The sequence below is a fragment of the Strix aluco genome, chromosome 14 (genome assembly GCF_031877795.1).
Source record: "Strix aluco isolate bStrAlu1 chromosome 14, bStrAlu1.hap1, whole genome shotgun sequence".
Lineage (NCBI taxonomy): Eukaryota > Metazoa > Chordata > Aves > Strigiformes > Strigidae > Strix > Strix aluco.
The window spans coordinates 241029-258435 of NC_133944.1; the positions used below are offsets into that span (position 1 = coordinate 241029).

At 47.1% G+C, this 17407-nt stretch overlaps 1 protein-coding gene across 1 annotated transcript; it reads right to left on the bottom strand.

Annotated features, from left to right (window-relative positions):
* Positions 1 to 1432: 1432 nt before the first annotated feature.
* LOC141929702 (carbohydrate sulfotransferase 4-like) lies at positions 1433 to 7312 on the bottom strand. The gene is made up of 2 exons (XM_074839504.1): positions 7138 to 7312; positions 1433 to 3276 (listed from the first exon to the last, which is right to left on the bottom strand). The coding sequence occupies exon 2, from the start codon at positions 3258 to 3260 to the stop codon at positions 2124 to 2126; it is 1137 nt and encodes a 378-aa protein (XP_074695605.1). The 5' UTR covers positions 3261 to 3276; positions 7138 to 7312; the 3' UTR covers positions 1433 to 2123.
* Positions 7313 to 17407: the final 10095 nt, after the last annotated feature.

Here is a 17407-nt window from a genome sequence, read left to right on the forward strand (position 1 = left end):
CTTTGTGGTCTCAGAGCTGACTGTTAACTGAGGATAGCTCATGGGTTCATTCCACAGGTCCACTCTTCAGCTAGCAGCTACTTTCTCTTGCTAACCAACATAACTGCTCAGTGTCTGTCTGGAAGGTTACTTTCCCTACTTTCCTCAGCAGAATCAGCACTCTCTGGTACAAAACCCCCCAACACACGCAGCTGCTGTGAACCTGTCAGAAGAGCCTTCTTCCTACTATCAGAGATTGCTATTCAGTTAAACTGAATCATCTCTGTCACCCTTCAAACACACACACAGTAGCTAGAGGCTGGACACTTTCTTGCCTATACACCTTCAAACAGGAACAGAGTCACTATATCTCCTAATTTTAAAATTCAGCAGTATATGTTTCTCTTTTTAAGAAGATATTGCAACTTTTTAATAACATGCAAATGAGGTCTAGTCCTCCAGGTAGACATTGCCATTTTTCTATAGTGGGCACCACATGCCCTCTGGCAGGTTTAATATGAGCCCTCCCCACCTCACTGGCATGAGGGGGGGCAGCTGACAGACAAAGTGAAAGGGGCCTTGGGGCTGCAGCCAGGGCAGAGAAGGGAGGGGAGCACCAGGAGGAGCAGCAGTGAACTGGGGATGGGGGGTGTGGAGGTGGTGTTGGTGGAAAGGGAAGTGGAACACAGCTTCCCATGGCCCTGAACACCCTGATCCTGCCTGGAGGCTCCTCAGATCACCTCCAACGCCCAGCCTTGCCTCGATCACCTTCTCCCAAGGATGCACAGTCTCAGAATGGAGCCTCATCCCTTGTCTATGCTTGTGATCCTGCCTTAGGACAGCTGCCTTGCCGTCTGCAGGGTAGTGGAAATATTCCAGCTCTGGAGCAACATCTGAATGCACCCTTAAACAGATGCATGTTAAAAGGAAGCTGCAATTTACATAGGAAATAAGATGTTTGGAAGGAGGTATTTGTAGGCATTTCACTCCCCAAGTCTGGTAACAAGCTTTTCTCCTTGTCTTACGGAACACTGTTAAAAGAGGTAAAAACAATGCTGCTGTTCAGGTTTGAGCTACGTATTCCCATTGGAGGTGGGAGAAGGGTATCTCCAGTGGACATGGTGGAGAATGGCATAGTCTATTAAATGCACTTTTGCTGTGCTCTAAAACAGGAAATACTCTCACCAAATAGTTCAGTAGGGTAACTTCCTGTTCTCCTCTCAGCTTCTTAAGTCCACTGCCATAAACCTATCATCTTCCCAGTTCCAGTATTTATACCAACAGAATCTGTATCCTTACCTTGTCTTTACAGTATCAACCTTAGCATGAATTCTTCTCAGTCACACATGTGGACTGTGAGAACTCCCAGGGGAAGAGCTATTCTTGGTTTTGAAAGCTAGAAGACAGAATTATTTCAGCTGAAAAATTGATTCATATAGTCCCAGAAATGTATGCCCATATGCAAACCCAGGAGTTTTTATTTTCAACTATAGCTGGTTTATTCCATTTTCCCATTATACAGTAAGTGAACACAAACATTTCCCCACCACTGCCACCAAGGCTGGATGCCCAGGCACAGGAATGGAGCAAGAGAAAACCTCGTCTTGAAACTCAACCATTCAGAAAAAAGGATCTTTCCAGAAACTGATGTCTGGTTATCCCTGCGTCTCTTCTGGCATTAAATATCCTGGGTGGCAGCACAACAAATAATGTTCTCTTTATTCAGCTTCCATTTATAACTCCTCTTCCTTTGCAATGCAATTGCTCCCTGTGGTTTCACTAGCTGTGGTCTGTGAGGTGTTTGAGCTATCTGGTCCCACTCCTTTCTGTTTGCTCCAGCCCACACACACTTCCTCTTTCACATAAACCATGGACTTCATTTGGAAAACAGACTTGGGTTACTTCAGCCTCCATTGTGGCTGAGCCTCCAGGGGCCTTGGAGAGTGACCTTGTGCTGCTGAGAAAGCTCTCGTGAGTGCAGTCAGGGTTCCTGTGTTACTTGTCCTTGCATAGCACACCCATGCATGCACTCTTACACACATATGCTTGCACCTTTGTTCTCTTTTCGCTCTTGTAAACAGTTCTCTACTCTGCAGCCTTCAGCAAGTAGGTGCAGAGAGCAGCTTTTCTGCCTCCAGAATTTGTTACTCAAAGGAGTTCTGGGCAAACAAAAGATCCAGCGACATATTTTTTTGCTCTTCTTCAGACTGAAGAAGCCGATAACCCAGCAAGTGCATTGCATCCTTGCACACATTTTGCACTTTTTCTATTTTCTGGAAGGGAAGGGTCTTCCTCCAGGCCTGGGATACTCTTAGCGCATCTCTGGACCCAATTTCAAAGGCCTGTGCTCCTTGCTCTTTGCCATGGGTGATGTTGTGCACCCACTTCTGGAGTTCTGGTGTGAAATGGAGTTCTGCAAACCTGTACATCTGAGCAGCCCTTGCTAGCGGGTCTCTGACAATGTCTTCATAGCGAACCAGCAGGTAGCGGTCTTTCAGGAAGCTGGGAATGGCCTGTCTGCCTGCCTTGTAAATCTCAACGTGGCTTTTGCAGATTACTTGCATTGTGTTGTAGGGCCCCACTTCTCCCTTTGTCCTCTGGGACCCCACGACAATGTTACTGTCACGTTTCAGGTCTGCCATTGTATTCTCTCGGGACCTGAACACAGCCCGAGGATCACGGACCAAGTGAATGATTTTGAGGTTCAGGGATGGATCAGTGAGAAGGGGGTAGAGAACTTTCAGGTCAAAGAACCGAACCTCCTTGATGGCAACATGGCTGTAAGTTTTACAAGCCTCCTCCACCTTGCTGAATGGGTATTTGCCACAGATTGTTCTGCAATTGCCTGCAGTGATTATGTCACTGCGACTGAATGAGTCACAGGCAGGGGGGGAGCACAAGGCTCGGCTTGTCTCCCACTGAAATAAATCAGACTTTTTCTTCTGGCTAGACATGTAAGCATCAAATACAGACATGTCACACAGAAAGACCGACCTTACTAGGTCCCGCACTGCCATGTGCAAGACCTTGGCACTGTTCTGGTACATCGTAACCCACACATGCCACGCGGGCTCCATCAGGTAGAAGACACTGGGGTGCTGGCTGAAGATTTGTCCAGTGAAGGAAGATCCTGACCGCCAGGAGGAGAGAATGAGGATGTGGACCGGAGAAGGTTTTTCTTCCATGGGGGCATTGTTGCTGCAGGGTAGGAAGTGGAAGTGGATCAGAAGGAAGGACAGAACTGCCAGAATCAGGAACAGCTGCACCTTTCTAGACTTCATCACAGTTGCAAGGGACCTGCAGAGACAGAGGAAGTTCAGCATCACTGGATCATGAAGAAGGCAGGATGTGGTGCATCAGGCTCCTGCCAATCCCTCTGCAGGCTCAGGGTTTTGGAAAGCTGCCACACTACCAGTGATATTGTGACAACAGATGTCTTTGGAGAGCGCATAAATACTGCAGGGCTGAAAGTTTTCTGTAACACGAACACTGTTTGTCAGTAAGACATTCTAATGCAGTCTTAGAAGATCCCTGAAAAGTTTGTTGGCACTTTTATCAAAGTTTAAGAGTTAGTTCAGTGTACTGAAATAATTCAGTACACACAAACGTGTATTTAGTGTAAACAATCCCTGCAGACATGATCCCAGCAATTTTTAATGGAAGAAAGATGGAACAAACAGTTTTTGTGGAGAATTCAACAGTTCCACATTGCTACTTTTAAACTCCTGCTCTGACCACTGTTTACATGTTATTTTTATACCAGAATGCTGTAAAAACACAATCAGATTTCCATTTCTTTTGCTTATATTCTTTTTGGAATTTCAGGAAACATTTATTGTTATCACAGGCAAAAACTCACATACCAAAGGAAGTCATCTAGCACTGTAACAAATCCAAGCACAACAATATCTCCTCCACAATCATAGGCAACTTTGCTAGAAAGGGTTTATCTCATCCATCTTTGTGTAGGCAGGCTTACCTACAACTAACCTCTTTCTTAGCCTAACTCTTTTTTAAGGACTGTCTCCTGCTACCCCTCCCTCCAATCCCACTCATCCCATAGGTCTTTTATGAGAAGAGGTACGACACATCAGTCCAGCTCAAAGATCTACCCAAAGGTGGCTCCTTGTTTCTTGCCCTAAACCTCTATTCTACCTGTTGAGGATGACTTCATTATGGGAAAATGTCCATTGTGCTGCCTGGGGACAACTCATAGCCTGTGTACCTGCTGGCACAGGAATCTGCAGGAAGTACATGATCAGGGATAGCATCTGAGGCAGAAGGGATTCACCTGATTTTTAAAAAGTACATTAAAGCATGCTCTGCCAACTGCTCCCCTCTTGTGCGCTCTCCTCCCCTCCCCAGCTGTGCCTGCCCAACACGGGTGGGTGCCTGCAGAACACAGGTGGCCTGGGGACGACTGCTCCAGTAGCACAGGAGTCCACACCGCACGGTGTGCTCCCTCACCAGGAGCCAGGCTGGCAGTTGAGCTGTGCTACACTGGAATCTCTGGCCAGTGCAACTGCTTTACATTTCCCAAGGTGAACTGAAACTAAAAAACCTTACTGGTTCTCAGTCATGGTCGGTCCTTCCAGGTGCTTCCACAGCCAGACAGGACGGAGAGAGCAGGGCCTCCAGGGCTGCGGGGCAAGCGGGAAGTCATCCTGAAGAGAGCAGCACTGGAGCCCAGGTCCCTACAGCTTTGAACACTGCTTTTGTACAGCCCACGTCTGAACTGAATTCAGGCAGCCATGCCCACGCAGAGCAGCTGCCTCCCTGCTAAAGCAGCAGAGGTACAAAGTGTGCCCCAACAAGCCACGGTGCAGACACTGCTTCCACACCATGTGCTTACCACGTTCTCTTCTGGGTCCATGGTAACGCATGAATGTTCCCAGTCAAAATTTCCCTAATCTCCTCCTTATGCCCTGCCTCAGTTTCCCTCTGCAGCAAAGCTTTCAGACTAATTTACATGGAGGTGTCTCCTCCCATGACTTCAGTTCCTGTAGCACTGATGTTTGAATTTCCAGGTACAGGCACTGCTGCTAACCAACTACAAACAGCACTCATCTTTCCCTCCAGCATATATGCATAAATTGGCTAATCTACCTGCTGTGCGCTTGCTTTGAGTTTAGTGTTTATGAGGCAGCAATTATATTTTCTTAGAGTCAGGACAATACCTAGCCCAACGGGTAAGCCTGGTTGTTGCCAGCAAGTGTTACCACAATATGAATTTTATTTTAGTAAAGTCTTGCAAGGATGGGGCTGTGCATTTAGTGAGGGAACACATGCCTCTGGTCTCCTGGACAAGAAGCCCACTGATTTTTTTTGGTCATACAAATGGACTGTAGTGTTGAGGTCTGACAAGAAGCTGATTCAGGTTGACATATGGACCAAGCCTAGGAAGAGCTGCAACAACTGTTGCAAAAATAAGTCATGTACCAGCTTCCTCCTTGCAAATGAATACAGCAGTGTTTACCAAAAGTCCCGGCTTCCAAATGAACTTTGATGATATCACTTCCATCTGGCACCATTAATATAGTTATTCTAACTCCTGACAGAGTTGCTGGACTATAGCCAGCAGGTCTTAATTGAGAAAAACTCTGTTGAGCAGACATGAACCCAGGCAGATTTAAAACCACAGGAATAATTATTTCTCTGGAAACCTGTGTGTGAATAGCCTGAATATGGATCAAAGAGAACGGATTCTGTTTTTTGGGGAAGCAAGGGTGACTTTCATCCTGAATCTAACCAGGGTGGGACAGCTGGATGTTTTAGACATTTCACAGAGTATGCAGACCATCCCTGTGACTGCTCTTGGTAGAAGTGTTCTCATGTGAGGCCACAGCCTCAACAGCTTCTTCACTCTTATATGAGAAGTAGTGATGATTGTTGCCCTGACCAGTCTGTCCCACAGGGAGGGGAGAAGAACTGAAATGAGTTGTGTGTGACTTGAAATGGAATAGAGGAGCAGCAAAAAGCAGTAAAGGTCCTATCAGACATTTCCTAATATGAAAAAAATATTAGTTACATAACAATTTTTCACCACTGTATCTCTTGATCATGGCAGCTGGGAAGTTTCTAAACTAAGGTCTTAACCACATTTTCCCTACAGCAAACACCTAGAGTCACAAGTGATTCAGTTAATTTCATATTGGAAAAGTGAAATATGAAGCCCTCACAGAGCTGCAGAGTAAAGATCAGCCCAGAATGACTGAGACATTCTCAGCTGCAGAACAAGAAAAGGCACACTGTTACTGCCTGCTGGCAGAGAGATGAGCCAGGCCGAGAACAGAAAGAACGGGAAGAATCTCAAGGCACTAAGCATGAGGAACAGAAACTACGGAAAAATATGACAATCCAGTGTCACTATGTTAGAGTCCCACAGCACACATATGAGAAAGCAAAGAACTTGGATCTGCCTGTCTGAGCAGCTAGTGTCTCCAAAAAAATGAACAGAGTTTTAAGCTTTTCCAGAAGCACACAAGGGCTTTGGAAAAAGCTTGATCCTTTGCAAAGAAAAAGCATTACAGAAAGCAGCAAGCAGTCTCAGGGAGACATACCCCAAAACGCTCCCTGAGCGTGGGTGGCATGTCTCCAGAGTACAGGTTTGTTGAACCTTTGCATGTCTGGGGTGGGTTATGACAGTACAGCCCAAAATACCTCATGCTATGCAGACTGGCTGAGTGCTCTGCAAGCGTGGAGGAGCTCTCCAGACCTGTACAGATCCCTCACTGCTGTAGTGCCAGCAGTGTAGCGAAGAGGATCTGGTGTCAGAGAAGCCCCAGACACTGGTCTTGGATGGCACTGATGGTCGATAATAGTTTTATCAAATTCTTCTTCAATTTGGCCTGATCAGCTTCAGCAGAATTAGAAGCAACATCTGCCCATTCAGAGCAGAACAGATGGCATGACTGTCACTAGTGGGAAATGCTGAGAAGGGGCACTGAGAAGACAGTCTGGAGAAGCAGGAACTACCCTCTAAGCCAGACCAACAGCTTCTGTCTGCACAGAAATCATGTAGGAATTTATTGGCATTTATGTTTACAGTGTTTCACAAAAATTATCTCCCAGTTCAGGCTGCTGACGATGAGCAGTGAATGCAGTTCTGGATGCCAGAGCATCCACACCAGATATCAAGAAATGGTTGAAAAATCTCACCTTAACAAGTCCTCTTGAAGCACCACCTGACCCAATTCAAGCAAAGTGGCCCTCACACACGTACACTGCTGTGGTACACACTCCTCCAGGCAGCCACACCAACAGCTGTGTGTTCACGTACTGGCACTCCGTCTTCATTCCGGGCTCCCACACGCACATGTACTCAGCTCTTACCTCTACCTGTGCCTGCTCCCTGCTGACCCCTTCATTTGTGTATGTCCCAGGTTTACGACTACAGTGCCCGCCTACTTTGACCGGCCTTACACTAGAAAACTCCACCCTGCACTAAGCCACAAAGCATGGGAATGGCAGTTTCTTGCAGGGGCACAAATCACCAAACACTGCTAGTAAAGAAGAAGGGCCAGGAAATTTATGAAGGATAGTGAGAGGTGCTTTTATGTTAAGTCCCATCGTAAGCCCCAAATGAGACTGTTCGCTGTAAAAGAAGGAACAGGGGTGTCTGTGGAGCATCAGAGCAATGGACAAACAGGAATCCTTGTTGCAAGGACCAGCTCGCTCACCTGGAGCACAGAGATAGGCCCTATCTGCCTACCATTGCTCTGGCTGCTTGCCACGTCAGCAGATGCAGATTCACATAAAGTCTTTTTGACAATTTTGTGTCTGTGCTGTGCTTGAGTAAAACATTTGAGGGCTGGGAAAGAAAATTGTGCTAAAGGAGAAGCTGTGAAAGGAACAGCTGGACCTGGGCTGTTAATGATTCACAAGGGTGCTGGAGCTGCAGTGGGGCTGTGCCAGGTGAGGTGGTGAAGCAGGACAGCACTGGGCTCAGGAGAAACGCATGGTTTTCTGCTACCATGCAGAGGCAATGGCTTTGGATCATTCCTATTCCAGATCTCATCATTTCTGTCACACCGTCTGGAGAGGTGTGGACCTTCTCTTGATGGTGTACCCTGTCCCCAGGGATCTCAGTGAGCTGCTCTGAGGCAAGTGGAGTATAGGAGACAGCAGAAGCAAAAAATCTGGGCAAGGCTGGTCCTTCCAGCGGGAGGGACAACCTGAATAGGGCAGGTCATGGTCCCTTTCACTTGCTGCATTGCAAACACAGATGGTCAAGCCCTGGTAAACCGGGGCTGGGAAACAAGGTGAGAAGCTGGCAGTGATCCAGGGAGGGCCCTGCAGAGAGAACGATGCAGTATTCTGTGCAACCTGGGTTTCAGCTGCGTATTACTATGCCCTGCACTGACACCATCTGTAGGAAGGGTTTACCTGTATGTCGTGAAGTGTTACAAAGCTGGTTTGTAAAGGTCACACCACTTGAGCGGCTCTTCCTGAAGACTTATTCCTCCCTGAACAACAACTGCACAAACAGAGTTGTATCAAAACTCCTGTTCCAACCTGTATGTCATTTGCCCAAGACATGCTGATCCTTCGGCACCGACATTCAGGCTTCATGACAGCACTGAACACTGCTGTACAGTCCTCTACTCACTGAGCCGAGCAGATTTTTTTCAGTTGCACAGATCCCAAGTTCTAACTACTTGGCTGAGCTTTCCAGAAGGCAGCCTTTGTGGCATGAGCAGCTGCAGAGAGGAGGAGAATATACTCTTCTTTGGAGACAAGGCTTGGAAGGGCCAGTTCTGGCACACGGCATTTCCCGAGACCTGCACGTTGTACAAAGCGAAGGAGGAATCTGTGGCTCCTGAACAACAGATATTATTCTCCCTGTGTGTCTTTGCTTTACAAAGCAAGTGGGTCAGAAGCATATGGGTCAGGGCAATCCCAAGCACAAATCCAGGCTGGGCAAGGAGTGGATTGAGAGCAGCCCCAAGGAGAAGGATTTGGGGATGTTGGCTGACAAGAAGCTGAACCTGAGCCAGCAATGTGCACTCGCAGCCCAGAAAAGCCACCCATGTGCTGGGCTGCATCCAGAGCAGTGTGGGCAGCAGGGCGAGCGGGAGAATTCTCCCAGGAGACCCCCCTGCAGTGTTGGGTCCAGCTCTGGGGCACCAACATCAGAAGGGCATGGACCTGCTCAAGTGGGGCCAGAGGAGGTCACGAAGATGCTTGGAGGGCTGGAGCACCCCCCCTGTGAGGACAGGCTGAGAGAGTTGGGGGGTTCAGCTGGAGAAGAGAAGGCTCCGGGGAGATCTTAGAGCGGCCTCCCAGGACTGAAAGGGGCTACAGGAAAGGGGGGAGGGACTCTTGATCGGGGGGGGGGGGGGGGGGGGGGGGGGCGCAAATAGGATGAGGGGTCATGGTTTTAAACTGACAGCAGGCAGATTTAGATCAGATCTAAGGAAGAAATTGTTTCCTGTGAGGGTGGTGAGGCCCTGGCACAGGTTGCCCAGAGAAGCTGTGGCTGCCCCCTCCCTGGAAGGGTTCAAGGCCAGGTTGGACGGGGCTTTGGGCAACCTGGGCTAGTGGAAGGTGTCCCTGCTCATGGCAAGAGGGGTTGGAACTAGATGAACTTTAAGGTCCCTTCCAACCCAAACCATTCTAGGATTCACATGGCAGTCAGCCCCATATCACCTGGCCTTGTATACCTTGCTTCCACCTCACACGATGGCTGATCACATTTCTGCCTTCTACCTTTTTTCCAGGATTAAAAGTGTTTTCTGGGGACTCAGAGACTAGTGATCCCTGTGAACTGCCCATGCAGCCAGACTTTCCATTTCTTACACCCTGAAGAAGGAAGCAATGTGTGCTGTACTTTCCAGCACACATACACAGAGCGCACCTGACCCAGTGCAACAGCAACGGGAGTAGACTGAGGAGTAATGTCAGAGGTAGAGACTGGAGGTTACTCCTCAGTGCTGACACTGGAGAAGACTCCCTCCCTGAGGGCATGTCTTTGATAGTTTGATAGAGAAACAGGCATACCTAGAGCAGTGGAACCAGCTCAGCTGAAAAGTTTGACCAACCCCATGCCCTGTCTCCTGCTATCATCAAGAGCAGATGCCCAGGGAAGAGAACAAGATGATGTTTCCTCCCTAGGTGCTCTCCTGGCCTGCAACAGACTCTGGAGTACATGATTCATCTCTCTGAATGTAGGTGTCCAAAATAAGCTAGTGAGTGATGCCTTAGAAGTTCCTGTTTCTTTCTGTTGGCTGTGACAAGAGTGGGGGTTGATGCTTGTGAGTAGACATCCACACTGAAGCTGCCTAAATTCAATCAAGATCAAGCTTGTCTTCGGATTTCATAGCGCCTAGATTTTTTTCTATTCACTTGTTCAATCCTGATTTGGACTCACAGATACTTTTAGCATCAACAGTATTCCCTGGCAATGTGAATATGTTTGGCTGCATGTTGTGAGAACTACTTCCCTCTGTTTTGAGCCTGGCATATAAAGACTGTATTTGATAATACCACCATTTTTTTAAATCAAGAGAGACAATGAGTAATTTCTCCCTATTCACAGTCTTTAAGCTATACAGGATTTTAGTATCTGCTCTCATATGCCCTGTAGAACACAACTCATACCAGGTTGATATCTAAAGCAGCTCATGGGAATCATGATGTGAAAGTCTCCGTCTCCACTGATTGCAGAAGGAGCCCACGCGACTAAGTCAGAGGAAGAATATTAACCCTGGAGCCATCTGTCACATGCCAGATAGATCACAACCCTGTGCAGCATACAAGGGGACTCAGACTGATGAAAGGCCTTCATATGTTCTGCATCCTTCTCCCCTCTTCCTCAGTACATCAACTCATCTGTCTCATGAACCCTGCCCTTGAAAGCACCCTCCTTTGGAGACAGCAATGTTCTTTCACTGGCAGGACTCCAGGCAGAGATGAGAGGGTCAGTGTCTTCTAAAATTTGAAGGGAAGTTTGCTGTCTTGCAGCATCCTGCCTGACTCAGATCACAACCTTGACCTTTGAAAAACATTTAGACCCAAACACAAGGACTGAAACGCTGCCATTTGTTCTTACCTTCCTGGCAGAAAGACAGATTCGGGAGAATACAAGTCTCTCTCATGTGTTTGTTAATATTTATTTAGAGGGAACAGTTAGTTCCCGGTGTCACAATACACCTGAAAGAGGGGTGTGATGGGATGGTTCACATTTCCTGCATCCCAAAGGTATGACATCAGGGAGCTCTGTAAGAGTCAGTGCAGTGACTGTGCACTGGGAGTTTGGGTGTTTTCTAGCTGGCACCACTAAAGCTGTAAAGGAAAGACGTAAATTTATGGCTCTGCGGGACTGACTGGGACAGAAAGCTACACTGTGACCACTCACACAAGGACTGTGCATGATCTCCCCTACTGATCACTGGATTTTGCATACTGCTGCATTTTTGTGTTTTGAAATGCACAGGGAAAACCCTGCTCCTTGCAGAAAATAAACAGTAATCTTCAAAAAAAAAAAGTTCGTACATCAGTTGCTCATCACTTTCACAGAGATGAAGCAACAGAGCAGAACTCTGGCTTTTGGAAAGAGCTTTTTTTTGGCAGGGGTGCTGTATACAGTCCCTCTGGTTGCTTTAGAAATCATCATTCATAGAGGATGGAAAGGAAATGCAGTAGTCAGGCGAGCTCCAGAACACATAGGAGCTCTAGAGGCGCAATGTCTGCGCTAAATTCCATTCAGAGCAAATTCCTCCTGAGCCAGAGCAGATCTTGCCCCGTGTGGCTTCCAGAACAAGGAAAGTTGAGACAAATGACTGATATGATGTCCTATGAGACCTCTCTCCAAGGGCAGGCTGGCATGCTTCTGCACTCTGGTTGCTATGGCCTTTCCCTCGTGTTTGAGATAAGTTTTAAAATTACATTTTGGTTTAGAAGCAGTTTGAGATAGGCAGATTGTCTGAATTGGCACAGGAGGACCCAAAGATGTAGTAGGCAACAGTAAGGATGGTGCTTAACTCCCTCCCTCCCCCACCCTGCTTGCAGTTGCAGTATCTCTATAAACAGTTATTTTACAAAAGAGCTAAGTTACTCTCACAAGAAAGGAACTTTTCTCCTGTAATTCAGCAAATGCTCTATGAAACACACTGGAGCAGAAGGATTGCTAAAACCAACAGCAAAGAAGAGATTATGATTAGCACATAAAGCCAATAGTTAGAAACTGCAAATTTGCAAAACACATGTTCTAGATAAACTGGGTAACTGAATTTCCATGTGAAAACCTTTACATGTATGGAAACAAAACCTGAGGTTAAGCATAGCAATAGGTTAAAAATATTCTTCAGGTGAAGAAACTATTTTTTCCATTTTCACTGTGGGAAAGGAAAGGGACCAGAAAAGAAGAAACAGTGGAGCCTAGAATATCAAAGCAAATGAAAATGTTTGTTTCCTGAGTGCCCCTGCACAAAATGAAGTGTCAGAAATATAAAAATATAATAGTTTTCACAAAAAACAAGCAGCAGAAGTGGTAAGTAATGCTTCTGTTAAAGACAGGATTTATATATCACTGTGGAGATGGTACAGCTTTCCAAATTAAAGAAATCTTTGTGCACATACTGTTTAATGTCTTTATCAGTGACATGGGCAATAGGACAGAGTGCACTCTCGACAAGTTCGCAGACAGCAGAAGGTTGCCTTCCCCTCTCTTAGGGGAGACTGCATCTCAGAGGTGCACAGGATGAGACACTCAATACAAAAAGAAAATTTTTCACAATGAGGGTCAAACCCTGGAACAGGAGACTAGACAGGCTGTAGGATCTCCATTCTTGGAAATATCAAAACTCATCTGGACAAGGCCCCTGCTCTAGTTGACCCTGTTTTAATTAGGGGGTTGGACCATAAGGCTCTAGAGGTCCGTTTCAACCAAAATTACTCCACGATTTTGTGATTTCAGATGGCAGCAGCAAAACTTGAGTGAAATGAATCTTGCCTTAGAGAGATGCATCCAAAGAGGACAGCTGAACAGTTTGGGAAAGGAACAAACCACTGCAAAACATGTACACAGACTCGAGGACTCCAGTATGCAGTGAAGACAAATGAGCTATAAATGCAGCCATCAGGAACTACAGAGTGATACGTGGTAGGCAGCAGGAAAGTCATAATGAAACATGATCAACCTCCAGGCAACAGAGCATAGCTTTTAAGTGAACAATTTTGCCCTAGTTCTGTAGAAAGAAAGAAAATGGAACCAATGTATGTTGCTACTGAGGGTGTAGCAGTTTGGACCAGCAGAAGGCTTTTAGGTAGATCACAACCCATTGGCAAGTACCATGAAATCACCATTGCTGAGTGGAAACAACTATTCCCCTTGTTCCAGACTACAGAGATTAACATAAAGATACATTACAGTCCAGGAAAGTTACAAGCCTTATCCACATCCTAGTATTTGTGCTCCTCACTTCACCTGACCTTTGCTTCTCTCTCCATAATTTAAACTGACCCGGTTTATGTTTACATGATTGGAAGTTATTTTCCATGACCCTCTTCTAGAAGGTGACGACTGCCTGCCAAAACAATTTTGAAGTAGTGTCACTCTTATTAGCTCACTAATTCAGTGAACAATCTCCCCATCACATCAGGAAACAACTGATTCTTATTATTAGTAGTAATGTTAGTTTTCTGGGCTCTACATGAAAAAAGTGAAAGTCTTCCATAATCACACAGTCCCTCGCTGCATTTATTATTCTAGTACCATGGAGATCTGTGTATGTAATTGCACAGGGCCAATAAGACCCCTTCCATCATGCTTTCTTCTAAGTTCTCTACAGAGAGATTTTCAGACAAGCAATTGTGGTTTTTACCCCTTGTCACATGACTTTTACTTGTGTTTCTACCCTTTGTGAACAATGCACATCCTTGAATGCGAATGATCCATTCATGATTGCCTATCTATGGCAGTCTGTAAGTTCCCCCCACTCCATGGCCAGTATCAGGAGTTGTAGTTCCTCTATCTTACTGCCGATTCCTTGCGTTACTGAACAAACATCTTGGCCATATCTGCTTAACATTATTCCATTTCCTGGCTGGTCTCCAATATCACCTACTTTTCCATCGCTTGAGTTAATATTACTATTTTCTCCTTACTAACAAACTGTGTACTAACTGATTTTATTTTTGTTTATCTGCCTTTTCGTTTTCTTACAGAATGACAAATAAAGGTATTCTACCATGGCTGGGCTAGTAAGACAGATCTGCCCTAGAGCTGTCTGTTCAATAGCAGGAAGTAGGGATCTGTAACCCAGGAAGAACCTTACTGGACCATGTTCCCACTTCTTACAAATAATGCAATGGCAACTCATTTATTGACTTCATTGTACTATAGCACTCCAACATCTCAAGCGGTGGGGGAATGGGAAAATGGGAAAACAGGAGAGAAAGAAAGAATCTTATGTAAATAAGGCTCTAAGAATGAGGTTACATAATACTTTATCAACACATTACAGAAAAGAGAAAAATAGTAAGAAAAAAAATGTATTTATTCATCTTTTGAATTAATTTCACTGGTCAGCTTCTGCTTTTGTTACATACATAGGCAGTCTAAAACCAGAAATCTGCACATGCACTGAACCTTGGAGTAGAACAGCTAGTCTAGAGTTGAGAGGAAGAACAGCAATAAGCAGAGCTGAAGCATGCATAGTCCACACAATACACTGAGTGCAGAAGCCCCAGCGCTAGCACCAACTACTTCTGTCAGGCATCCTGGAAATAAGTCACTCAGAGCTATCGACAGCACCTGTTTGCTCCAGCAAGGCTTCAGGGAAGACTGATCCACATCAGACAAACTAATGAAAGACAAGACATGACAAAGCAAAGGGCTGGTATCCAGTCTGGGCTCCCAGCACTGAGGGAGAGCCCATACCACACAACCAAACCATGAGGAAGATCCAGGGCTTCTGCCCCTCAGAAGGTTTCGGCAGCGCTGGGATCCCAGGTTGAAGGCCAATATAGAAGATATAACCACAACCTTGTTCTGACCAGTTGTTAAGCTTAGCTAGCCAGCTTTTAGGTGCCTTCCAGCTACTGGACCCCTGCTGAGGCTGTGTCTTTTGTGGCTGTCCTATCAATAGCAAGACTTTGCCCATGCTGAGCCTTCCTTCTCATCCAGAGCTCCTCTACCCTCTCACAGTCTGGTTTGCAAAATCCCACCCAGTCACCTTACAGCCCACTGCTGCTGCCTCCTCTTACATCCACAGTCTTCCTGTCCACTTCTCCTCCTTGTGGAAACCAATCTGTGCCTCCCTTTGCCATACACCAAGTATTTTCTTCCTCCAGCCCTCATGAGCAGGTCAGCTCATCTGGCCTCTGACAGGTCCACACAGCCTGGGAAAATGAGGTTATGTGCCCACCCTCATGTACAAAGCAGCTTTGCACAGATGCCTTCCCCTGGGGCCCTTCTTCCCCTCCCACTCCCACACAATGCTCGAACCTCACCTGAGCTCCCCAGCAGGATGGGTCCTGATTCACCCCCAGACTGTCTCCCTGCAGCCATCCTGGGTCTGGCTTAGGGCAGACCACATCTTCCTGCTGCAGGTGCACAGGGCACCTACATGTTGGTGGAGAGCAGGCGGGTTCAGCCAGACCCTCAGGGCCAAGGGCCATGGCCCTAGCAGGAAGACACTGGGAGACTGTTCCAGGCTGCAGCCCCACTGCAGGCAGTCAGGGCCTCAGGAGAGAGGTGGGGTGAGACCAGGACCAGGGGCTGGGCCACATCCTCCTTCCTGAAGCACCTGAGGAGCTGATGGCCTCATTGCTGGCAGGTGTGAGCTGGCCCAACCCGCCCGCAGGGGCAGTTTTGGGCCCTGCTGGGTTGGGGCCTACTGCCAGTCCCTTTGGAAGCTGCGGACCTGTACATTTCACCTTCATTTGCTCATGAGCTGAGAAGTTCCTTTCCCAAGGAAGGAACTTGGTTGCCTCACTGTCTAGGTCCCCATGTCTGGGGTAGGTCACCCTCCTCCTAAATGCAGCCAGTCCAGTGCAGAGGAGAGCAGAAGCACACTGCAAGCCTTCTCCAGGGTATATAGCCGGTGGTCCCCAGCTGAGACAGGGAGGATGGCTGTGGATCAGCGTGTGAGCCGGCACAGGCAGGACACGGCAACAACCACAAAACCACAGACAAAATGCAAAGAATAAATTTATTTTCATTATCTCACCAACTGGGGGACCCCCAAAGCAGCACCCAGGCAGAAGCACACAAACAGAGACGCAGGCACCACAGAGCTCGGTCCGTGCTAGAGCATCGCTGAGCCGGCTGTTTTCGCCTGTATGTCAGGGATTCACGCAGGCATAGCTTACCACCGTGCTTTGATCTTTCCCACTGCAGGGCAGAAATCTCAAACATGTTCAATAGGTGCCTCTAAGTCTATCACAGACCTGTTACCTAAACACATGTTCTACTTGTCAAACACAAGACTAAACAAAAATTCATATGATATATGTGTTTTTCTACACCTCAGCTGCAAGTCACTTGGGCATGTTCACAATCCTCCTTGTCAGTCTTCCATTATTTCCCCACAGTCAGCCATAAAGGCACGGAGGGAGCTCTACCAAAGCTCTGCAGACCTTGTCCAAGCATCTGAGGAAGAGCAGCTCCAGACCTGTGCCTTGGCTTCTTAGTTGGTCTTGGTGCTGAAGGGGCTTTCTTTGGCACAAAGCACCTCCAAACACCAGCTTGTATGGCACAAAGCATCTGTGAGTATAACACCTGAAAAATGGTACTAGCACATTAATGATTTAATGCTAGTTTGGTATTGCAGCAAGGAAAACGTAGGTGTGGTCAAAAGGCAGTGTTATGTTTGCAAAAGATGGCAAAAGAGGATGTGGCCTTGAGAAATCACAGAATCGTCTAGGTTGGAAAAGACCTTGAAGAACATTCAGTCCAACCGTGAACCTAACATTGACAGTTCCCAACTACACCATATCCCTAAGCACTATGTCAACTCTACTCTTAAACACCTCCAGGGATGGGGACTCCACCACCTTCCTGGGCAGCCCATTCCAACGCCCAACAACCCCTTCTGGAAAGAAATACTTCCTAATATCCAGTCTAAACCTTCCCTGGTGCAACTTGAGGCCATTCCCTCTTGTCCTATTGCTTATTACTTGGTTAAAGAGACTCATCCCCCCTCTCTGCACCCTCCTTTCAGGGAGTTGTAGAGGGCCATGAGGTCTCCCCTCAGCCTCCTCTTCTCCAGACTAAACCCCCCCAGTTCCCTCAGCCACTCCCCATCAGACCTGTGCTCCAGACCCTGCACCAGCTCCGTTGCCCTTCTCTGGACACGCTCGAGTCATTCAATGGCCTTTTTGGAGTGAGGGGCCCAAAACTGAACCCCTCATCGAGGTGCGGCCTCACCAGTGCTGAGCACAGGGGTAAGATCACTTCCCTGTCCCTGCTGGCCACGCTATTTCT

Excerpts from the sequence above, each read along its gene's own strand:
- LOC141929702 (XM_074839504.1), bottom strand. The coding sequence starts at position 3,260 with ATGAAGTCTAGAAAGGTGCAGCTGTTCCTGATTCTGGCAGTTCTGTCC.